The following is a 23,313-nucleotide window of genomic DNA, read 5'->3' as shown; positions in this document are numbered from 1 at the left end:
TCTCACTTCTCAGCCTCTTCTACAGCAGAGGAAGTTACACAAGGGATTGATGGAACTGCTCTTACTGCCATTGTTACAGGTTTTAGTTCCTTTTCTTGCTAAGCAAATACCCTGCCCTAGTTTCCTTGCTAGAGATTTTAGTCAAGGATACATGTAGGAAAATTTTATGAGCGTTTGAGTTGACAGGACTTCAGTTTTCACTTAATGAATTTAACTTAACTTCAGACCAAGAACTATCTGTTGTTAATTTCCAGGAGCATCAAGTGGTATTGGTGCGGAGACCACGCGTGTCCTTGCACTGCGTGGTGTCCACGTAGTTATGGCAATGCGGAATCTGGATGCTGGAAGGAATGGCAAAGAAGCAATGCTCAAGGAAATCCCCAGAGCTAAGATTGATTTCATGGAGTTAGACCTAAGCTCAATGGCATCAGTGAGGAATTTCGCATCTGAATATACTTCCTTGGGTCTTCCTTTGAACATTCTCATGTAAGGAAGCTATGTTGAAGCAGTTAAAATGTAGTTTTTATCTTATCAAATAGCCAGTTTGTCACCAGTCAGTTGAATGCTCCTGTTATGCTAGCAATAGAATTCATGTTCACAGGCAGATTCTAGCTTTCTTGCGAAGGGTAATATTTTCCATTCCTGTTTGAAGTAATAATGCAGGGGTTCTGTCATCTCCTTCCAAGCTTTCTCAAGATAACATTGAGCTGTTATTTGCAACCAGCCATATAGGTATGTTCTCTTTGACTTTTAAACATTGAAACATTCGGTCACAATATTTTATGTGTTGATATTCCAAGTTGGGGTTGAAATACTGCGATTTTCAGGTCATTTTCTGTCGACAAACCTTTTATTGGAGATCATGAAAAACACAGCACAAAAATGCAAGCAAGAAGGAAGGATCGTTAATGTATCATCAGTAGGTCACCGTATTGTGAGTCGTGAAGGGATTTGTTTCGATAAAATCTACAACGAGGCGAGGTAGGTAACAGCTTGATGGCAGGAATATTCGTGCCTATGGTTTGAAGTTCCTACATATAATGTTCAATGTCTTCATCGAGCATCAGCTGTTTCTGTCTTCCTTGCTCTTTCTGATGGCTGACAATTTCCTATTCTATTAGTTGGTTTTCTTATGGACAATCAAAGCTTGCTAACATATTGCACGCCAATGAGCTTGCAAGGCGGCTGAAGGTAATTAAAGCATAATATGTCCAAAAATTATCTTAATTTTGTTTACCTAGTATCACAATAAAGGTTTCTTTTTTTTTTTGGCTGTACTCAAGTTGCTTTCTTTATCAGACAGCATGAGTCACCAATTTAAGCAGTTTGGTATTGAAGATTACCACCACAAAATATGAACAAATTAAATGTCTTAAGTTGAAACGTGAGTCGTAATCACATTATACTGATAGGAAGAATCTAATACAAAATTGTCGGTCCATTATCGCCTGAATTTACAGGAAGAAGGGGAAGAGATAACTGCTAATTCACTACATCCCGGAGCAATCCATACCAATCTTCTGCGTCACCAGGGTTTTGTTAATGGTAGACTTTTCTCAAGCCTTTTCACTTGATCATTCTGATATTCTGTGCTTTGACAACTTACCTTTACTGTTTTACAGGATTTGATTAATCTGATGTTGGATTACGGAACTGTTGGTCTTCTTGCATATTTTACAGAACATTTGAAAAATCTTTAATAACTTGTACTTGTTGCTTATGCCATGGACCTTTTGACTATAATCAGCTTTGTGTATTTCTTCTTTTTCATTCACAGTACCGAAAATTGCCTGGTTTTATTAATATCTTTCCCATCCATTGGTCTCGATGCAGCTATTTTCAGCTTGTTCGGTAAACACATGACAAAAAATGTTCAGCAGGTATGGCTTTCATAATCCTGAGAAACATATCGCAGAAATTTATCTCATTAGGGTACCCTGTGTGCGCAAATTGGAAAACGATGATGAAATTGTTGTCTGAACAATCAATCTGTTTGCTACTTACAATCCAATATTGACTCCATGTGGCCTGGTTGCTTAATCATTTCATTTGACTCTGGTTACAGGGAGCAGCAACTACATGCTACATTGCATCGCACCCACAAGTGAAAGGGATGATTGGAAACTATTTTATGGACAGTAACATAGCAGAACCAAGCTCTCAGGCCAAAGATGCAGAATTGGCCAAAAAGCTCGGGATTTCAGCTTGATCATCACTGACAAAAAATAGTCAGGATTCTTTCATAGTTTTTTTGGCAGTAAATAAAGTTGTTTGTACTCTTGTGGACATTCAATGTCCATTGAACAATTTTTTAAAGAAGTAAATGAAAGAATTTGCTTGGTTTGATGCTATAAAAGATACACAAAACTGGCTCAAAAATACATCCCCGTTCAAGTCATGATGCGGCACAACTAGATTTAAAGACAAACCTGGCTCATTACTGTCCCCAAAACTTACAAATGCAGGTTGTTTTGCACTAGTGCACAGGTTGAATCAGATTTCTTCAATTTGATGGTAGCTATAACTGTATACATTAGATACAAGAATATCAGCAGGACAGCCCACAAGAAATTTTGCACTGAGCTGTTACAAACTGATTAAAGAAAAACAGGCCAAGCCTGGCAAATTCTCAACTGTCATCTTCACAAAAATCTGGACTTCCAACTTGGTATCGTCTTTCTGTGCAATATTTGTTTTCAACTCCCACCACACCCTTCCACCCAAAAAATAGTATAGGGGAGATAAAAGCTATGAAATCCACAAATGGTAGTAGCCCTTTCTATCTCTGCATTCCAAGTATAATAAATCTCGGTTCTATATACTAGCAGTTATACACTTGATTGTGAGGAGCTGATGAATATGGGAGCTCAGAAGGCAATTTTCTCAGCATAATCAAAATCTTCACACACTAAAGAGTTTGCAAACGACTGTTGGTCAACAAAGTTGTGAGTAAAAAAAGAGTTGGCGGCTTCGGTAAAGTATATAGCTGCCAGGTAAAGAGCTTCAATCACCAACACAAGTGGAATAGTTTGCAAGTGCTACCAAATTTCCATACTTGAGTCCTCCCATATCTAAGCTAACTGATTGCTTGCCATAAGAACTATGAAACAAAGCTCTAAGGCAATTTCCAAGAAATCTCTCCAGCCCTTTATTTTTTGCACACGGATATGATTTGTCTCCCCTTGATTAGAATGAAAAAGATAAAGGAAGCATCAGGAGTTACAGTGCCAAGAAAACTTTTTCTGATAATGGATGGATTCATGCATAGTTTAGACTTTAGATTCCGTTGTAGTGGCCAATAATTGATGAGTTAGGATTTAGGTCCAGGGAGGGCTTCAATTTCATATGATCCCTTAGGAGCTGCTGGGACACGCGATCAGCTAAAACAGGGTGCCTATCATAGAGTTCAGCCTGTCCCAACTGATTTCCAAGAGCACTGTTTTCTGAAGAAGTTATTTCCTGGAAAACACAAGAGGCTTGTGACACACCTCGAAATAGATCAGGCTTTGGCTCCTGGTAAGGGCTACTGCTATTGGGATAGAAACTACTTTGGGACCTAGGGATCATTCCTGTGCTTTCTTGCAAGCAAGTAATGGGCTGCTTTGCGTGATGAAATGGGATGGCGCCACAACCACCAGTGAGAGGTGTGGATGAACCAGATGCAGTATGAGGGCTAGATAAAGGCGATGGGGCCATACTCAAATTCATCGGTGACCTTGAATGGAGAAGAGGGCTTCCAACAGGAGACAATGGACATGAAGAGCTTCTTCATTGTATAGACATTACTGAAATAGGAAAAAAGATCGAATTAATAATAATAAGAAGAAAACTCGCTAAGGAACAAGGGTTTCTCCCCTCAATACAGCAAATGCTAACATGCAGCTTCAAATTTCAAATGCACCTCAGGGTAATGAGGACAAAATGTTACAGGTACAGAGCAAAACCAATGAAAGATGTCTTCACATTAAAAGTTATTGACAGAACAAAGAACGCAGGATGATTCATTGCTGGCAGTTGTACAAGGTGATAATAACATCCAATCTAAAAAAATTGTAATAATGCATCCAACTCATTTCATGCAAGTTGGGGGAGAAGATGACTAGAAAAAAACAGGTCTTTGAACACTGACTTCCTTCAACACTGCTCCCATAGCAAGTCATTGAATTTCAAACACAATAACTGACATAATAATTTTTTCTGTGCCTTGTTGAAAAATCTCTAGCTGAAATGCATTGTGCAGTATTAGTCAGTCTTCAGATAAGACAGAACTAGACATGCCAGTAATCCTACCAACACATTAGACAAACTTCATCAGAATGCAATGGTGCAAAGAAAAAAGAAGGGCAAGTGCACACACATGTGTGTGTGAGTGTGTGGGTGGAAAGGTGGGGGAGGGAGGGAGTGAGAGAGAGAAGAGGGACCTAAACCCCGAACCAAATTTTGACCCTCCCGGTTGATGGATAGCAATCCCGTCTGAGTCGAAGCCTGAAACATGTCTTGCAGGTCCAGTTCCCTATTGGAAGTTCCAAAATTTCAACCCATCAGTCAATTCAAGAAACATCATCAAGGCCACAACAGATAAGTCAGGCGAAGTGAAAGGAATTATTCCATATAGTGCATCACGAAGAAAACAAAATACATAATGGTAGCATTAGCAAGCAAAACATGAACAAGATAGGACAAGATCACATATACTAGCCGTCCAAGTTTCTGTGCATGAGATAAAACTAAACATATAGCTAGTAACTCCCGCTTAACACATTCATCCGTTCATTTACTTAACTGCCAGCCAATATTGAAGTACCATGAGTTTGGGATGCTTATTATCATAGTTTTGTTCTGCTCTGTTTCTTAGTTTGAAGATGGCTTATTCTCCTGACTTCCTCTGTATATTTTCTTCTTTTTATGATATGAAATCTTTTGTTGTTTTTAAAAAATATTTAAGTTCCATAAACAGTAGCAATGGAACTTCCACTTATCTCATATAATCTGTGAGAGAAAAATTGCAATACTTAATATCATAACAGGCACTAAGAAAAAATTCTAATACCATTTATCTTCCTGAGTTCATAAATGGAGGCAGTTCTTCTGAAGGCTCAATGGAAACAAATGGCCTCTCCATGAAAGCAACATTTTTCACAAAAGGGTGGTCCAAAAGTTGAGCAGCTGTGGGGCGATGTAATGGGTTCCGTTGCAAACATTGCTGCACAAAATCCTTTCCATCATTTGACAGATGATCAGGGATTTCTGGAAGTTCCTTGCTGTTTCCAATCTTAAACATAGCAGGAACCTTTCGAGAAGTAAAGAAAAATGCGGGTAAGAAATAAGATCAATTCTAGCACAACAGCAATCTGACCAAGAAACATATTTAGATGTGCAAGCAGTGTCATTCAAATTGCAAAACAAGTTGTATGGCTAGAAAATTCAAGCTGTTGTCTTTCGATTTTACTAACCCCTTCATACTGGCTCCAAGGTGGTTTTGTTGTTGCCATCTCCAAGACAGTGCACCCAAGGCTCCATATATCAACAGCAAGATTACAACCATTTGAATTCTTTATAACCTGAAAACAATTAATGAATTTAAGAAATGTGTTCCTTAAAAGAATCACAAAGAAATGTCAATTCAGAAAGTGACAATTGACCAAGGCTGACCTCAGGAGCCATCCAGTAAGGGCTTCCTCTGAATGACAATGGACAAGACTGCCCAGATATCTGGAGATCAACTGAGTTAAAATGGGTTACAGCACATTGCCTATAGGTTAATATGCATAAGAGTAAATTTCGCTCTTGCTTTGCAACTAAACCAAACAGATAGCAGTTATAGAGAATTAATTTCCTTTGGTTACATAACCAACAGGTTTTAGCATTGTTTAAACAAATGGCAAAGGCAGTCAACATATTTTTCCAGGTTTGCGTAACTAGAGAAAATAAAATTCCAGATAAAATCCTTACATGCTTTGCCATCCCAAAATCTGCCAGTTTCACACGGCCAGTGGGATCAACCAGAATATTAGCTCCTTTAATGTCTCTGAACACAATAGAAACTTGTGGCATTAACATGGTCATGTTTATAAGAGATTAGAGTAAGTTATGGTTCGATATTAAAGCCATGTGATGGCAATTATAAGGCTCACCTATGGACAGTATTTTTAGCATGCAAATAAGCAAGCCCACTCAAGATTTGTTGGGTGCAACTACGAATAGCTATTTCATCAAATTGGCCATATTCTTGAAGAAGTTTATAGATGGAGCCACCAGACACATACTCCAAGTATATATACAATTTGTCCTCCACCTGTTACGAAATAATAAACCAATTCAGTTAACAAAATCTTATTCATTAATCTGATAAAGTATCTAAAGACAACACACTACAATAAGGCATAAATGAAAAAATATTGATACAATGGAATTATAAAAATCCCAGAAAATATCATAAATAGTCTACTTAAAATTACTGCAAGTCTGTAACATATCTGGAGTCTCAATAATTTGGAATGATGAGCATAAGAAATCAATAGTTTATTAATAACATGTAAAATGAAATTATTCAGAATGTAAGAATCTTTAAGGAGGTAACATAAAGCTGGTATGAAAAATGTTACCGTTTCAGATCCATAATACTGCACTATATTAGGATGTCTTAAGCGACTCAGAATCATAATTTCCTGCACACGTTATCAATAACTATAAAATCTTCCTCAAAAGTTCTGAGAAGAGGACAAACAACAAGAAATCTTAAACCAGAAAAAAAAACATTACCTGTCCCAGCTGCTGCGCACTTTCCTTTGATTTTGCATCATCTGAAAATAGAGTTACCTCCTTCATTGTACACATCTCACCACTTTCACTAAGGTCCAAACAAAAAAATAAATTAAACAAGACATGCAAAATGTATAAAATAATGTGTATGGCAAATGGTTGATAACTCAATTCAGTATGGAGACAGGTACGTGTTCAAGAATATCATTGAATATCCGGTTTAATCATGAAATGAAATGATAAAAAACATAAGATTTGAATGCATGATAACAATGACAAGGATGGTGATAGTGATGACAATTGCAGATGGGAACTCTACAAGGTACTGTTGCAAACAAGTCACCCAAGGAGGATGCAGAATGAGTTAAAAAGGGTGTGTGTGAGCTGTGGAGGGAGGAGGAGGAGGAGGAGGAGACATATCTTTAGTTCAACTGTGAAGTAAACGAAGATTAAAATATCACTTGACACATGACAATGATGAAGATTGTGAAAGAACCATGACAGATCGACTGTTGCTTTACAGAGGTGAAATGGCATAAAAGAGTAAAACAAATATTTTGTAATTGCACAGGTCATAACTAATCCGAAACAATGTCAACTCAACTCAATTTAGTCTCAATCTCAAACAAGCTGTGAAACTAAATGGATCTGCTTCCCCCACCCTGTCATTTATGGAATAAATTTTCTTTATGTTTTTATGATGCTAAATCACTCATGTCTGTACAATAAAGAATTTAGCAATAACCTTTGTACAGACCTGTTAAGCCCAAGATATACATCTCCAAAACTGCCTCTCCCAAGTAAACGACCTTTCTTCCAGCGTGAACCAGGACTTGTTGGATTCTCCATCCTATTAGGACTTCGAGGCACTGAAGGAGATGTTGTAGTTGAATAGGTAGGAGAAAAGGGAGAGGTTGTTATCGGGGGAAGAGGCAAGCGGTGGCTTTGTTGCTTTCCATCATTTGTTGCCAGCAAAAAAACCCCATAAAAGGAGCACAGAAAATGGCACAGCTTGGGAATGTCAATCTGATGAGTTGGAATATAAACTTGTATTCGCGTTTCGTTATCAGCAGCTATGCAAAGATACCTGCCCAAGCATAAAATCCAGAACTAAAATCACATTCAAAAAGGAAAAGGAAAAGAAAAAAACAAGGCACAGTATTCCATAATCAGTAAAAACAGCATGGCGGAAAATTCCCCGTTTGTTTGTGGAACCAAACTCCATGATTAAAATGTGGGCATGATGACTTTAAAGTACCTGTATGCATCGACTGTTATGACAAATTTTAACGATTTAACTCTTATCTTGACATCAATCCTTGATGAGTTGATTCCAAATTCATGAATAAATTCCTCTGATCACCGTGGTCATACCACGTGTATGATTTGCAACTCTTTTTCTTGTGCGCTTCTTTTACAAGTGGAAATTATCACCTTGGCCCCTCATTTTATCCCCTAACTAATGTCTAATCCACACTGGAAGAGAAAATCTTGAATTCTAATACAGTTATAGTCCACTCCAGGTCAATTCAACAAAATTCAAGAAGACAAAGACACCATTTTCACACTACCACAAAGACCTTGGCATGCACTCTACAACTGTTATTGAATTAGATCCGTTCTTCAATGCCCCAGTTTTCAAAACAGACTAACATAGCCTCCTCAACCTTAGCAACCCAAAACATAATCTATCAACACCAGATCTAAATGTCCTAACTTTTTGAACATCACAAACTAACCAAAGACTAAAAACAAAAAACAAACTAAAGAGCAAAATATACGAAACAACCATGCTTAAAATTAAAAACCCATCTCCAAATTCACTTTAAAGAAACATAGAAACTCTTGAAACATCAAAATTCACCTAAGAGACAGTCCTTTTAAGCTCAAAAAAAGAAAGAAATAAATTCAAGCTCGAAATTGGAAGGCAGAAGCTTTAGTCTTTGTACTTACAGTGTACGTGAAAATATATAAACTTACAGTGTCAGTTCGCTTCGGACAGAATAAAAGAAAGAAGAGAAGAGAAGCTGAAAAGTCAGAAACAAAAAGAAAGGTGGACAGAGATCAAAATACAAACAAAAGCTTATTTTAGAGAGAGGGGGGGGGGGATTAATTATTGGAAAAAGGGAAGACCGCAGTAGACTCGTGATGCATGATAGTAACTTGGTGCTTGAAATCATGACCGTGGTAGATTTCCATTGATATGATAGTGTAATTTGGTGTTGATTAGGTCAATTTTGGTGCGAGGGAGCATAGAATATCTCTGGTATGAGATGCATGTGATTTTCATTTTTTTTTCTTATACGCTATCTTTAACGACTTGCTTCATTTATTCCATAGCCATGCTTTACGCAATTGAGTTTTCATGGAAGATTCCTTTTCTTTTGCTTTTTTTGGGGTATTTTTTTTAACTTTATTTATTTTTGTGTATGATTATGTCTTCTAGTGGTAAGGAATCGTGTTAACAACTCTCTTCTCTTGAAACACTGTATATATATCTTCGGAATAGTTTTCCCTCATTGAAATTGATTGCTTCCTCGTCTCCAATCCTGATAAATTTATGTCATTCATATTTCAATTAAATATTTTAACTTAATTTCACTTTTAGCTATTCCCTAGTCGAAGTTTATGTTTGGGAATGCGGTCAAATTGTATTTTTTAAAAAACTAGTATTTATTAGATTAAAATCAGTAAAAAAAGAAGGTGCAGGCACTCTCTAGCTATGGCTGGTTTGATTTTTAATTTGGATGCATGAAGCTAGGATGCAAAAACATGAATATTTATGTGCAAAAACGTTAGCATTCACAGGATATTTTGAAAAGAACTGTGTAAAATATGCATTAAAATGTTTTGATAAATTATAGAAGCGGAGATCGCTCATAAAATCCACCAACTGGTTCTCCACTACGGTCTTCAAGGCAAGAGTCCATTTATATACAACCAGAAACTCTTCAGGATTGTCCCTGAAATCCCATATACAAAAAGATTCAGCCCTAGCTCGAGTGAACTCTATATAATTCCTTGATCCTCCATTGATGGGTCTCAAGTTCTTGTACTGGTTCTCAACTATTGTATGTGTGGATGAAGTTATAGTAGAAGAAAGTGCTGCACGTATCAAATTAAACCTTTTCGCATTCTATCTTACAAACCTTTTATATCCAAGTAGAGTGAAGTGTGTGGGAGGAATTTTCTCCTTGCTTTTCCCTCATAATTCTTTACTGGATGCCTAAACAACTTTGAACTTCACAATAAAAAGTAACTCACCTCCTATCACAATTACTACATTAGGTGTGTGTGTGTACAAACTCATTTCCACTTGATCGGGTGGAACTCTTTTGAAGGTCTTACCCAATAACAACCGTGTACAACGAATTTCGGTAAATAAAAATATTAAACTTGATTTGATAATTTCACACTTGATTAGTCCTTAACTAGTTTATTGACTTTTTTTTGTTGCTTGGAATGTAAAAAAAAATAATATCTAAATCGTATTATTGTTATTAAACTCTAAACAACAATTTAAATTTTAAAAATCTCGTTTATATAATTATCTTAATTTTTTAAATTAAATTATATAAAGATTACTTTGATATAATCTTGTCGACTTGAGAGGCATAGTAAAAAAAATCAAAGAAAAAACCCTAAATCATGTACTATTATTTGTATTTTTAAAATAATGTTATAGATGCTTAATCATATCACTTTTTCACCCTCTTAAAATAAAGGAATTCTACCTGTTTTTAGCCCTAAAGGTCATACATTAATTATTGAATCTTTTTTTGATTGTAAAGGGATCGTAACTTTTATTTTTTGTTTAATTGTTTGAAAGATAACTCAAGCTTTCCCGTCGCATAAACAAAGATTTTGATATTTTGATATATTACATTTGGTTGTTTATAGATATTATTTAGGTGCTATTTGGTATTGTAGCTGCAAGTAAAGTTCACTCACAATCATAAATATTATTTGTTTGGTATTGCAATAAAAACAATTTCTTATTGGTAGGGCCCACCATCAACTGTGATTGTGCCATAGATTTACAAAAAGCTGCTCTTTACTACTTATTGTACAGAGAAAACCCATGAACAATACCAAGAAGCAACTCTTTACTGCTTCTTGTACAGAGAAAACCCGTGAACAATGGAGCATGTTTTTATTGTTCACGTGAACAATAGAAATATTCTCCACTATTCTAACCGGACCAGGTCCGGTTCAAAGCTAAAATTACATTATAGTTCATGTGCTGAGGACTTCTAAAAAAAAACTCATCATCTGCAACTTTTTGTGGCCAAGTGAAAAAAACTCCATGTGTTGAGGACTTCAAGCTAATGGCAATGTATATATCCTTATGGACGGACCAAGGTATAAATCTTCTTTTGCTTGTATTCCCTTTTTCCCCTGTATTTGCACTAGTCTTGTGATTAATGTTTGAAGTTGGATTAACCTGCTGGAGTTGGGGTGGCCTTCTTCATGTCAAAATGGTTCTGTTTCTTTGCCTTTTGTACATTTTTGTATTTTCCTTGCTAGCTTTTCCTTGAAGAATTTGCTCAAGGTATTCAAAAGGCAGAACCAGAACGGAGTATCATTTTACTCAGATACTTCAACCCTGCTGGGGAGCTCATGAGAGTGGTAAACTTGGTGAGGAATATTCCAAGGGTATCCCAAGCAATCACCTGCCCTACATACAACAAGTACCTGGTGGCAGATTTCCTGAGCTTAATGTATGCAGTGATGACTATCCCACAAAGGATGGTAATGGCGCATTTGAAAAAGCTTCTGACCAGGTGACTGCTCCTTCTCCTCACCTGTCATTCCTTCTCTTAAAGAAATGCAGCTAGTCAGAGTATTCACTATAAATTCTGTTTTCAGAAAATCCCTGTCAAGTTATGCTCCTACGGAGAAAGCTGAGAAAGAACTTGGCTGGAAGTATGTTCTCAACCCATCGTTTTTCCTGACATTTTACAAGGATCTTCTCTTTTGCATTCCTAATAACAATGGCAGGCTTAATAAAATACCTGTAGCCCATGGACTGCTATAAATCTGAATCGATCATTTTGGTTATCTTGTTGAATTTCACAAGCTAATTGTAGCATCAGTTTCAGTCCAATCTGTCGGTCCTTTGTTATAATTACGGTGATGGATTCTCAGGGCAAAATACGGGCGTGGAGGAGATGTGCAGAGAACAATGCTGATGGGTTGACCACAGTAACTACGGGGAGCTTGTCTTACATGACTTCGACTTTGACCTGATCGGTGGGATTGTTGGACTATTTGCCACACACCCTCACAGCGACCTCCTATCTAGTTCTTGGAAATCTCTCTCTCTCTCTCTCTCTCTCTCTCTCTGCAAAGCATATCAAAATCCAAACTTCACTGTCAAAAATAAAATAAAAACAGAAAGGAAGTTGCGCAGAATAACCTGTCACCGTTATCTCCTTTTCATTTTGGGCAGAACTAGTATAACCTGTGTGTCACTCTTCCTTTCCCATCCCAGTTTCTTAATGTTTCATTATCGTTACTTGCAACAAGTTTAGGATTCTTTAATACAACAATTAAAGTTGACTACGCAAGAGTTGACGTGTGCCAACAATGTATAATTTTAAAAAACTCAAAAAACAGTTTAAAAATACAAAATAAAAATAAAATAAGGGACCATCCCGATCGACCTTTTCTAGCAACATGAAAATCCAAAAAGACCTCACTGACACTCCTCTCATAAAGAAAAATATTAACATCAAATTTGATTATTTTTGTCATTGAAATCCAACCAACTGAACTCTTTCTCTCTTTTGCTGTTTTCTAACAAGGTTCTCTTTTTCTTTTTAAATTTAGAGACTACAATGTAAATAAATAAATAAAACAAACTAAACCATTTAATTTCCAAATTAAAGGGATAAGATTTTTTTTTTGAAAATATCACTAAACACAATATTGAAAGATACAATTAAAAATATTTTAAAAAAATCAATAAACCTAAAAAATAAAATGGACTAGAGTTACACCACAATTTTCTTAAAAAGAAAAGAGGTGCCATTTTTTCTTTGTTTTAATTCTAATACTCTCATTTTCAATTTCTTACAAATAATAAAATTGAATTTTTTTTTCACAAAGACAATCACCACTCAATATTATAATATTTTTTTTTAAATCATGATAATCTTATAAAAAAATCAAAATAAATTATTAATCTCAATGTAAAATTCTTTAAAAAAAGTAGAAAACCAGAAGAAAAAAAAACCAAAAAAAAAAAAAAAAACATTATACGAGTCCACTGTTTTTATTTCACAGGCTGCAGTACATTGCTAGCTCATTTATTTATTATTCTTTATTCTTAATGGTCAACTATATAGTATACAGTCCGTTTTTAACTTTTCCATCAATACCTAACTCTTCCTGGAAATTCCATGAATAATATAACAAAAACACACTGAAGATGAGAGTGTTGTAAGAACCAAGCTTAAAAGCAAAGTTGATTTTGAAGCCTCCCCCCCACCTCCTCCTAAAAAACATAGAAAAAACCACTGGAAGCAGTTTGAGGAACCATTTCTTTAAAGGAAGGAGCAGTTGGACTTGGACAGCAAACTAAAAAAATGAAGCAGGAAGGAGAGATGTTTGTTGTTGCTTGCAGACCCATGGCTGCTGTGTCGCCTGTATCAGCCAATTCTCAATCGCAACAACCATTCCCAACACCTTCACCATTCTCTTTCTCAGATGCCTCCGCACGATTGAGCACTAGACCTCCCGTTTACCTTTCCAATCTCATCCTTCGATTCTTGGCACTTGTGTTCTCCTTCGTCTCTGCACTTTCCCTGGCTGCTTCATCATCCAAGAAGGGTAGCCCACGTCCTTCTAGCTTCGCTGACTACTCAGAATTGCTGTAAGTGTAGCCCTATACCAAAAGTTCTGAAATTTTAGTTTCCATATTTTCACTAATGAGGAGCTCTAAACAAAACAAAAATTCAGCAACCCACAAATCAAAAGCAAGAAATAAATATGATCACTCTATGGTATTTTATTTTCATATTACGAATTATGTGTCAACAAATAATAATCTGATCACTCTACTTCCTTATGTAGGTACTGCTTCATTGCATCTGTTTTGGTGTTCGTTTATTCTGCTTTCCAACTCTTCAAAGGTATTTGGGACATTGCACAAAGAGGCATCCTCATCTCAGACATGTTCTCGGACTACATGAGCTTCATTCTTGATCAAGTAAGTGCAGTTTCATAGAAGCTTAAAACAATCCTTCTAATTCCTCTCTCAATGTTTTTGGCCTTTTGTCCCTATCAGGAAAATACAGTTCCCCGATTACTAATCTTTTTGTAAGCATTTAAAGGTGGCAGGCTATCTTCTGATCTCTTCTAGTTCGGTAGCAATAGTGTCCATCCAACAGATTGATAAAACTGCATCGATCTTGAAGGCGGTCATCATTTCCGCAATCGTGTCGTTTGTGACTTTCCTTGTCATTGTGATATGCACTCTGTTATCAGGCTACAAGCTATGCAAGAGAATCATCTGGTGACGCATCTCGTGCCTGCTTAAAATCCTAGCTTTCTCTCTGAACCACAACAAATCATCTCCGATTTCGCATGTAATAGAAAAGGAACCCCCTTTATGGGCATGCCCGGTGTAATATCATGCTCTGCTGCTTCTTCAATCATATGAAATACAATCATTTTCCTTCCTCTTTTTTCCCAGGTTAAACATGATTGGGTGCTAGGTTGTTACTACTGGATTAATAGATGAGTTGATTTTTAGCTATTTTACATGAAGGTCATAATCATAGGCTTTATAAGTGTTTACTATTACTTTAAGCTCTAAGAACTGAATATCTCATAATAAACTTCAAATTCAACATAATCTAGCTGCAAAAAGCTGCTTAAGAAAACAGCAGGGATTGACTATGCCATAAAACATACCCGTTATCTTGATGGAAATAATCTGTCCATCACCTCAAGGCCTCCGCATGTTTCTTCTCTTCTTCAGTGACAACAAGCTTGCCCTTTTTAAACTCGCATGCAGGGATACAGCCCCCAAGCTGCTTCTGCAGTTTCTTCACAGCAAACATTTCTGGCTCCTCGCAAATTGTCACCACAGTGCCCTTCCTACCAAGCCGGCCAGTCCTGCCAGCTTGATGTGCATAATGAATTGAGTCCGTAGGCAAGTCAAGATTGACAACAAGATCACACTCCGGAACACCCGGACCCCTTGCTGCAAGTTCATTCGTTATGAGAACTCTCTCCTGCCCACTTTTAAATTTCTTTAAAATTGTCGACCTACCAAGCTTGCCAAGATCTCCATGGAGCTCTGCATTTTTCATCACACGAGCCTCTAGTTTGAAGACACCATCTTTTAGTGCCTTGTATGGTTCATGAAGGCTATCACATACTGCGCATCCATTGCATGAACACTTCTTCTCAGAGTACCAACCTTGCGGTGCAAAATAGCGTTTGGATGCTGGAGGAAGGCTCTGTACTGTTGCCCGTGGCTGGAGATTTGAGTCTGAGCTTGAATTAGAAATAGGCCTGGACAGATTAACAGTTCCAGGAAGTTAAATGAAAGAAGCTCATCAATTTCATTTAAGACCAAAAAATGACAACCACGGGTATGAAGTTTATCAGCTGCACTAATCTCTGCAATCCTGCCAGGTGTACCCTAAACAATCAATGGCTTGTTTTTCTTTAAATCTTCTTTCTGTCTTGACCAGTACAAGTTGCTGAACCACTCATGTTATCAGGTCCTAACAGCTTCTAAACCCCTCTCACTATTTGCATACCTAGCTCTCTAGACGGCGCCACAATCACTGCTTCTATGCCTGTTTTTCTCCGAGTTTCTTTATCGCCACTTGAAGATTTATTCTTCAGAGGTCCAACTTCACACAGTATAGGAAGTACATATGCAAGTGTCTTCCCTAACCCAGTATATAATTGTATGACAACATCATGGTTCTTGAGAATAGTCGGGATTGCTGCAGATTGAACATTAGTTGGAACATTAAATCGTCCACTCTCTAACCTTTCTATCAACGGCGAAGGAAGGCCAAGCTCAGAAAATGACTTCGGAGCAAATGGAACCGACTCTAGTTTTGTTGCTTCCAACCGCCTTCGTTCTACTTTTCGGTGCTTCATTCGGATAATTCACTTTCAGATTCTCAGGTTTATTTCTTTTATTTTTGGTAGTTGTTCCAAACTCGGTATTAAATCCAAGATTTGCAAGAGTGAGAGGTGCGTGTTTGTCCCTGTCAATACGACACACTTCGTTGACAAAAAGCCGAGATAGAACCAAAAGATAACTCCATGACTCCCCAACAAGAAAGAGCAACCGCGGTGATACTGATGATGGCATCTTTGCTAGAGTTGAACCAAGCAGAGATTAATATTTGAACAATCGATAAAGTCTCACACAGGTGACATCTTAAGCAAATACTGTCAGAGCCTTCGAAGAGAGAGAAGCCCTTTCCTTCAAGCTGCATTTTAAGTAGACAGCAACAAAATCAAAATCAGAATGATGAAAATAAACTTGACCTTCAAATAAGTCGTAAACGTTTTCGTTTTGGTTTCTTAATAGCTATAAAAGTCCAATTGGCTGAGGCATTTTGACAAACAGGGTATGAGCGTCATAAGTGAAAGAAAATACAACAACGAAAGAGTGACTCATATCCATCCAAGGCCTGAGAAATAACGATTATATTTCTGAAATTTATATAAACGTTAACACTTAATATCCTAAAAAAAATCAACAAAAAAATCTAATTATTTATAAATTTATCATTATATTTATCAAAATAATAAAAAATGCCATCTATAATTTATAATTACAATAATGTCATCTATGATTTCATCAACACAAATTACTTTTAGACATTTCATCGAACAATTAGGGGCATCATTGGTGTTCTTTTTTTCTACTGTTTTAGGAAAGAAAAGAACCAAAGGATTCATAATAGTACATCCAAAATCAATTTTCACCGTTTCAACTCTTCCTTGTTCTATTCGAAAAGGTCAATTAAAATAGCTTCTTTTTTTTTTTTCTTCACAAGTTCTATTTGAAAAGGCCAGAAAAGTTGAGATTAAACCTTGGAGAAACATAGCAACCGGGGGCAAGCCAGGTATCCTAGTAGGATTCAAAACAAAAGAAAGTGTAGTCTTGGAATGGGACTAGGTTTAGGTGTGGAATTCTTTTTCCAACTCATCCCAGAATGGGCGTTATGGCAAAGAACAAGAAGAAAGCAATCTGTTACAAGGGACATAGTTATTAGATCTACTACTAGTGCTTTATCCATAGCCTTCCTTCCTTAACCAAAGCTATCTTCTCTGCTTGCTACAATGCCGCTTAGTTATGAAAGATAGGTTTATATCAAAGCATCCCCCAATTGAACCCATGGGTAAGAATGCCGAAACTTGTTGAATTTGTTTCATAATCATCATAAAAGTAAACAATCACTGCCTCTCAGAGCAAGCTGTGGCAATTTATGAAATGCCGAGGAAACAAATTTTCCTGGCAAGATACAAATCAAAAGAAGAATATACCCTTCTAGGCGAAACAAGCAGGCAAGCTCCCTGCGAAGCTCATCATAGCTGCTCAACTTGAAAGTATCTAGTGAATAAAAATTGAATAAAATATAGCAAGCTGATCATAGCTGCTCATCATAGCAAGCTCCCTGCTAAGCTCATCATAGCTGCTCATCCGTAGTAATCTTCAGAGTTTGTGATTGTTTTTAAGGTAGTTTTCGTGATTGTAATTTAGGAAAAGTAAATTTTAAAAAATTATAGTTAGCGTGATTGATAAAAATTGTAATTTAAATTTATATATAGTAAAAAAATAATATATAAAATATTTAATAATTATATTTAAAAGTGTACTTACAGTTGTTTTTTTAAATATTTTTATTTATAAATATATTAAAATAATTTTTTTTATTTAAAAAAAATATTTTTATATCAGCATGTTAAAATAGAATATTAATTTAAAGTAAAAAAAATTAAAATTTTTTAAAAACACTTTTAAAATACAAAAATAAATATAAATTTACAGAATTTAATTTTAAAAACATATAAAAAATACTTTACAAAAACTATATTTAAAATTTAAGTTTTTGGAAGATTCCACGGTGCAAAATACAATTTAATTTGTTATTAATCACCTTACTGTGTCTGTTTATTGCACCGCAAACTTGGCGTAAAACTGGTTGCCAAACAAACGCAGTCTAATTTATCAAAACACGGGGTTTTTATGATTTCAAAAAAATTGAATAAAATAACACCGGCAAGAAGTTTTCAGCTCCCCATATTTATACGAAGAGATTAAGTAGAAAAAACAAAAATATTGCTGTTTTGTATGTTTAGAGAGAGATAGACAATGCAGAGAGATATTGTATTTGGAAGAGAGATAAAATGAGTTTATAAGAAAACAGTGCGGATTTATATTCATTAAATATAAAAATTAAAATATATTTTCGTTGACCACCGAATCCAACAATAATTTTCTTAAATTTTTTATTGAAAACATTAAACGAGTCAAAATAAATATAAAAAAAATTGTAATTATCTTGAAAAAAAAAAAGTTGCAGACTTTTGGTTTTTTTCAACCTCATTTTTCCTCTCTTCACCTCCATTCTTTCTTTTCTTCGGCTCCTTTCTTCAATTCTAAGCTTTTTTTTTTTTTTTTAAATCTTCATTTGTCCCGGAATTTTAAGTAGAGAGAAAATAGTACTGTTATCTTAATAACTCAAAATGAAAATTTATATTTATTGATATAATTGGTGAACTTTTTTCTTTATATTTATTTTGGTATTATAATAACAATTATTTTTTAAAATATTTTTATTTAGAAATAATATTTTTTATTTTAAAAAAATTATTTTTATGATTAAAAAAATCAAAAATATTTTTAAAATAAAAAAATAATTTAAAACAGATAAAAAATATAATAATTTTTAAAAATATTTAAAAAAAAAACAAAAACAAAAAAAAAAAAAACAAAGAAGGAGAGTTGAAGTAGTGTGTAGGACACATTTTAAGACACGTATTCACGTGAGAAAAGTCTACATGATGATACCAACCACTTTCTATCGATACACTGTATGTGGGTTAACAGTTGATTAAGAAGAGGCAACTTCACGCTCCCCTAATGATTTCCTAGCTTTTCTTTTTATTCAAGAAATATTATCCATTCAACTTGCATATTTATGATATTAAATCTTTTCTTTTTTAGAATATGTAACAAAAAAAATCTTTTTTTAGAATGAGTTTAAGAATACACCTGCACGTTGGTTTATTGTATTCAGATAAATTTAGCCCTTTGCTTTTTCGAAATGAAGATTAAGTAAAATTTAAATTTTATTTTGTTTAAAATTAATTTTTTATATTTTTAAATAATTTTAATACACTGATATTAAAAATAATTTTTAAAAAAATATTATTTTAATATATTTATAAATAAAAAATACTTTAAAAAATAAAAACTAACACACTAACAAACACTCGTTCATTTATACTTTAGATATAAAAAAAAAAAAAATCAAAGCAACAAACATATTTTTTCAACCACCAAACTAACTTTTGATTTTTTTTTTCCTTTCCTTTTTATCAATAAAGTTTATAGCTAGGAAGGCGGGCAGGCACGCAGCCGGCCCTATTTCTAAATTAATTAATACTGTGCACTTGCCATAATGTATAGGAATCCAAAAGCCGCCCCTCCCCTATATAAAGACCATAAATGACACCATGAATCAAACCACAGATTGACATAAGCTGGTATCCAGTAATCAGCTATGAGCCACTTAACCAGATTTCTCACCTCCTCCCTCCTCTTTAGCCTTCTCATCATCTCTACTAATGCAGCCACCTTTGAAATCCGAAACAATTGCCCTTACACTGTGTGGGCGGCAGCCTCACCTGGCGGTGGGCGCCGTCTAGACCGTGGCCAAACTTGGTATCTTAACGTGCCTGCCGGCACGTCCATGGCTCGTATATGGGGCAGGACAAATTGTAACTTTGATGGTAGCGGTCAGGGTCGTTGCCAAACCGGGGATTGCACCGGTGGCCTACAGTGCAAGGGCTGGGGTGTCCCTCCCAACACTCTAGCAGAATATGCGTTAAATCAGTTTGGTAACTTGGATTTTTATGATATATCGCTTGTTGATGGATTTAATATCCCTATGGAATTTAGTCCAACATCAAGCGGTGGCTCAGGGAAGTGTCAAGCGCTTCTGTGCACAGCAGATATTAATGGGCAATGTCCTAATGAATTGAGGGCTCCTGGTGGGTGTAATAACCCATGCACTGTGTTCAAAACTAACGAATATTGCTGCACTAATGGGCAGGGGAGCTGTGGCCCTACCTATTTCTCAAGGTTTTTTAAGGATAGGTGCCCTACTTCTTACAGCTATCCCCAGGATGACCCTTCGAGCACATTTACATGCCCTGGCGGGACCAACTATAGGGTTGTCTTTTGCCCTCGGGGGTCTCCTCATTTCCCCTTGGAGATGGTTGAAGAACAGCGTGCAGAGTAAGGAAGAAGCTAAGAACATAGCTGACGACTTGACTTATAATAAATATTATGTGTTGCCTTGAAAATCTGGTGAATTGAGGTCCGTGTATTATGTACGTGTGGCTGTGTGTATCTTTTTTCTTTTTTCTTTTTCTTTTTCTTTTTCCTACTAAAAGAACAAAAAACGAGTCTGTGTTTTGTTCTTGCCTGTTTCCATGTGCTGGGATGTAATAAAAATTCCAGTCAAATAAAGAAATGTTTAATCACATGGCTGTGTTTATTTTTATTATTAATGTGCATGTTTCTACTAATTTATATTTATTTCAACTAATTTTATAGATCAGATCCTAAAATTAACTATTGTAACTTTGAAATTTAATTAGTTAAACTTGTAATTTTTAAAATATAAATCTAAAATTTAATCATAAATTACATCCCCATATTTTCTATGAGTTTACTTTAATTTGATGACATGACCAAGTTGCCACATATTTTTAGTGACCAAATTCGTTCCCATTGACAAGTAATTAAATAAACCAAAGATTTTCTTTATAGGTGGTTCCCGTATTAATTAATTAATTAATTATTATTATTATTATTATTATTAATTTCCTCGCTGGCTCTGATAAGATCACCATCTTATTTACTCTTGCATGCACTATTTTCCCATGTTGTCACATCAATTCATGTTTTCTCCAACAAAATTATAAGGCAGATGCATTGCATGCGAAGTGAAGGAATGGATAAGGCAAATAATATTCCACGCGCTATTCCTCCATTTCAATCGGTCTCAATCTATACAGGTGTCCCGCGCTGAAATTTTTTGTAATGTTAGAAAACGATGTACAAGTGCTGTCACTGTATTCAAAAAAACCCATCACCTCAATATATATAAAAAATCAAATTAACAAAAAAATAAACGAAAAGGAATATCCTTAGCCAGGTGCCATTTTATGCCAAGCTTTTAGTACTTTTCTCCGCTCTTTGAGGTGCGTAGCTAGGCAAGGCAAGGCTTCTTTACCCAACTTTGAACTTTCAGAGCATTACCTCTCTCTGTCCCGTGCAAGTATGATGGCTTTCGGTAAAGCGACACTCTGCATGTGCTTGTAGTTAATGGTATATTTTTTTTATGTTTTAAAAATATTTATGTTTTATAAATTAATATATTTTTAGTATTTTTAAAATTATTAATGTTAAAAATAATTTTTAATAAATAAAAAAACATCATTAATATATATTTTAGTATAAAATATTATTTAAAAAATAACCATAATTACACTACGAAAAAGCTATAATGCTTTTGTAAATAGCGTCGTAAATTAATTAATCCTTTGTTTATATGGATGATATTCGGACTTGAAAAATCGACGCCCAGCTTGCTCCATATCCTGCTGGCTTCGATGGAAAGAAAAGTCAAGAACGGAGATTCAAACTCTTCAGACGACAAATAATGGAGAAATCCATTTCACTCGAAAGCGAGTTCTCTTGCTCTTATCCATACTCTTGCCTCCCATCTCCAACTCTTCACTCTACTAATCCTCTCATGTTCAAAAGATAAATAATACAAATCTCTTCTACTAATCCATGTTCCTAAAAAGTCTACAAAAGAATAAGAAACAAATACATCCCAAGATCCCACAGCATTTTAGTTCAAGTTTGATGCAAAAGCACACGTCAAAAGCAATGCATCACACATAAATACAAAGCATCACACATAAATACATCCTCATCAACACCTTCAATTCAATACAATGTATATATTGAGTTTTTTTATGTCCATATAAGCAAAGTTTGAATTAAAAATGATATAATTGAGTTAATATTATCACTGTCTATCAAAATATCATTATGCTTCTTTGTAGTTTCATCATCACAGTCATAATCAATCCCATTGAAATTTATCAAATATATAATTAAAACATCATCAATGTATAATTATTACATGTTACACAACATTTTATTTAAAACAAATTAATAAGCATCAATCATTGATTATTATCAAAGAAATTATCTTTAATAGTTATCATTGATAAATTATATCGAAATATATCTACTTCTTCAATTGTTAAGGTTAATGGATCATCGTTTACAATTTAATTTTTCAATGTCACAAAATACCACAAAATTGATTGGATTAAAATTTATCTTTTTTAATAATTTCTATATAGTCAAAATGAAGATAAACACAATATAAGTATCGATGATACGACTTGATAAGATAATATAATATTTAAAGAATTAAATAACATAAAATATTTTTGTTTTAATCTCAAATTATAATGGATGAAAATAAGGTGATTAAGTCATTGATACTCCAATTTATTTCTTTTTCTTGGAGTAGATATGTTATAAAACACTCCAATTCCTCTCACAACATGGATAACTATAAGTTTGACTTAAAGCTCTTAAAAGATGATTCTCTTAAAAGATAAAAAACAAAAAAAAACAAAAAAAAAACTAAGCTAGAAAAATAAACATCTTTATATTATTTCCTTATTCAACTACAATCTCTTTAGATTATTTTTTTTAATTTTGCTTGATTCTCCTATTATTTTAATTTTCTTTTTTTTCATGATCTCCCATTATATATTGTTTGGTCCTTAATCACTTTAGTTCCTTTTTCTTTCTTTCCTCTCATTTCACTCAAATTCTTTTACTTTCTCTTTTTATTATTTACAAAAATAGATGAAAATACAAAATAGACGAAAACTAATTGAACTTCATTGCAAGCATATTCTTGAAAGAATTTTATATTTTGAAAATGTATTTAGAAATTAGAAGTCAAAAACAGGTTATGACACAAACAATAAATTATATTTTCTCTGAACGTAGTATGAAAATAATGATGTAATGGTAATGTATTTATACTTTATTTAGTATAATGAAATTACCATTTTCTTACTAAAAAAATACTTTTCTTTCTGAAAAAAAAGACTTATATTTATTTTAATTGAGATATTAAATCTATGGAGGATAATTGTGAAACAATTACAAATTTCAAGGGTAGAGAAAGTTATGGCATTATTTTAAAACTCCCAAAGAATTATACTGCTATGAAG

The 23,313-nt window shown here is 34.7% G+C and overlaps 4 protein-coding genes and 1 pseudogene across 10 annotated transcripts; 2 read left to right on the top strand and 3 right to left on the bottom strand.

Annotated features, from left to right (window-relative positions):
• Positions 1-2,368: 2,368 nt before the first annotated feature.
• LOC118033708 (mitogen-activated protein kinase kinase kinase YODA-like) lies at positions 2,369-4,005 on the bottom strand. The gene is made up of 2 exons (XM_035038799.2): positions 3,935-4,005; positions 2,369-3,766 (listed from the first exon to the last, which is right to left on the bottom strand). Exons 1-2 carry the CDS (start codon positions 4,003-4,005, stop codon positions 3,277-3,279), a joined length of 561 nt encoding a protein of 186 aa, XP_034894690.2. The 3' UTR covers positions 2,369-3,276.
• Positions 3,522-9,123, bottom strand: LOC118033705 (mitogen-activated protein kinase kinase kinase YODA). 7 transcript variants are annotated; one of them, XM_073405606.1, is made up of 12 exons: positions 8,896-9,119; positions 8,716-8,789; positions 7,520-7,849; positions 6,763-6,850; positions 6,606-6,668; positions 6,135-6,295; positions 5,953-6,028; positions 5,653-5,712; positions 5,454-5,561; positions 5,051-5,290; positions 4,422-4,513; positions 3,522-3,785 (listed from the first exon to the last, which is right to left on the bottom strand). In XM_073405606.1, the coding sequence occupies exons 3-10, from the start codon at positions 7,609-7,611 to the stop codon at positions 5,054-5,056; spliced, it is 885 nt and encodes a 294-aa protein (XP_073261707.1). In that variant the 5' UTR covers positions 7,612-7,849; positions 8,716-8,789; positions 8,896-9,119; the 3' UTR covers positions 3,522-3,785; positions 4,422-4,513; positions 5,051-5,053. The 7 variants fall into 7 exon arrangements, with proteins under 7 accessions (XP_073261707.1, XP_034894684.1, XP_034894688.1 ...); XM_035038793.2 differs by having other exon boundaries at positions 8,743-9,123; XM_035038797.2 differs by lacking the exon at positions 8,896-9,119 and having other exon boundaries at positions 8,716-8,877.
• A 4,039-nt stretch (positions 9,124-13,162) lies between these two features.
• LOC118033710 (DEAD-box ATP-dependent RNA helicase 47, mitochondrial-like) lies at positions 13,163-17,520 on the bottom strand (annotated as a pseudogene).
• LOC118033709 (CASP-like protein 4A4) lies at positions 13,353-14,452 on the top strand. The gene is made up of 3 exons (XM_035038800.2): positions 13,353-13,639; positions 13,840-13,975; positions 14,100-14,452. Exons 1-3 carry the CDS (start codon positions 13,353-13,355, stop codon positions 14,283-14,285), a joined length of 609 nt encoding a protein of 202 aa, XP_034894691.1. The 3' UTR covers positions 14,286-14,452.
• Positions 17,521-19,477: 1,957 nt separating the features above from the next.
• On the top strand, positions 19,478-20,520 carry LOC118033711 (osmotin-like protein OSM34). Its single transcript, XM_035038801.2, has one exon. It carries the CDS (start codon positions 19,536-19,538, stop codon positions 20,274-20,276), a length of 741 nt encoding a protein of 246 aa, XP_034894692.1. The 5' UTR covers positions 19,478-19,535; the 3' UTR covers positions 20,277-20,520.
• The last annotated feature ends 2,793 nt before the right edge of the window (positions 20,521-23,313 follow it).

Source organism: Populus alba, chromosome 1 (genome assembly GCF_005239225.2).
Source record: "Populus alba chromosome 1, ASM523922v2, whole genome shotgun sequence".
NCBI lineage: Eukaryota > Viridiplantae > Streptophyta > Magnoliopsida > Malpighiales > Salicaceae > Populus > Populus alba.
The sequence above is the reverse complement of the archived record's forward strand: the minus strand, read 5'-3'. Positions and strand labels throughout refer to the sequence as shown.

What these genes read in the sequence shown, in the direction of transcription:
- LOC118033709 (XM_035038800.2), top strand. Translation starts at nt 13,353, where the DNA reads ATGAAGCAGGAAGGAGAGATGTTTGTTGTTGCTTGCAGACCCATGGCT. An exon ending in GCTGACTACTCAGAATTGCT is followed by an intron (nt 13,640 to 13,839) that starts GTAAGTGTAGCC and finishes TTCCTTATGTAG; the next exon opens with GTACTGCTTCATTGCATCTG. An exon ending in TGAGCTTCATTCTTGATCAA is followed by an intron (nt 13,976 to 14,099) that starts GTAAGTGCAGTT and finishes AAGCATTTAAAG; the next exon opens with GTGGCAGGCTATCTTCTGAT.
- LOC118033708 (XM_035038799.2), bottom strand. Translation starts at nt 4,005, where the DNA reads ATGAATCATCCTGCGTTCTTTGTTCTGTCAATAACTTTTAATGTGAAG. An exon ending in TCTTTCATTGGTTTTGCTCT is followed by an intron (nt 3,767 to 3,934) that starts GTACCTGTAACA and finishes TATACAATGAAG; the next exon opens with AAGCTCTTCATGTCCATTGT.
- LOC118033711 (XM_035038801.2), top strand. Translation starts at nt 19,536, where the DNA reads ATGAGCCACTTAACCAGATTTCTCACCTCCTCCCTCCTCTTTAGCCTT.
- LOC118033705 (XM_035038793.2), bottom strand. Translation starts at nt 8,942, where the DNA reads ATGATTTCAAGCACCAAGTTACTATCATGCATCACGAGTCTACTGCGG. An exon ending in GTATATCTTGGGCTTAACAG is followed by an intron (nt 6,851 to 7,519) that starts GTCTGTACAAAG and finishes TTTGGACCTTAG; the next exon opens with TGAAAGTGGTGAGATGTGTA. An exon ending in ATTTTGGGATGGCAAAGCAT is followed by an intron (nt 5,713 to 5,952) that starts GTAAGGATTTTA and finishes GTTGATCTCCAG; the next exon opens with ATATCTGGGCAGTCTTGTCC.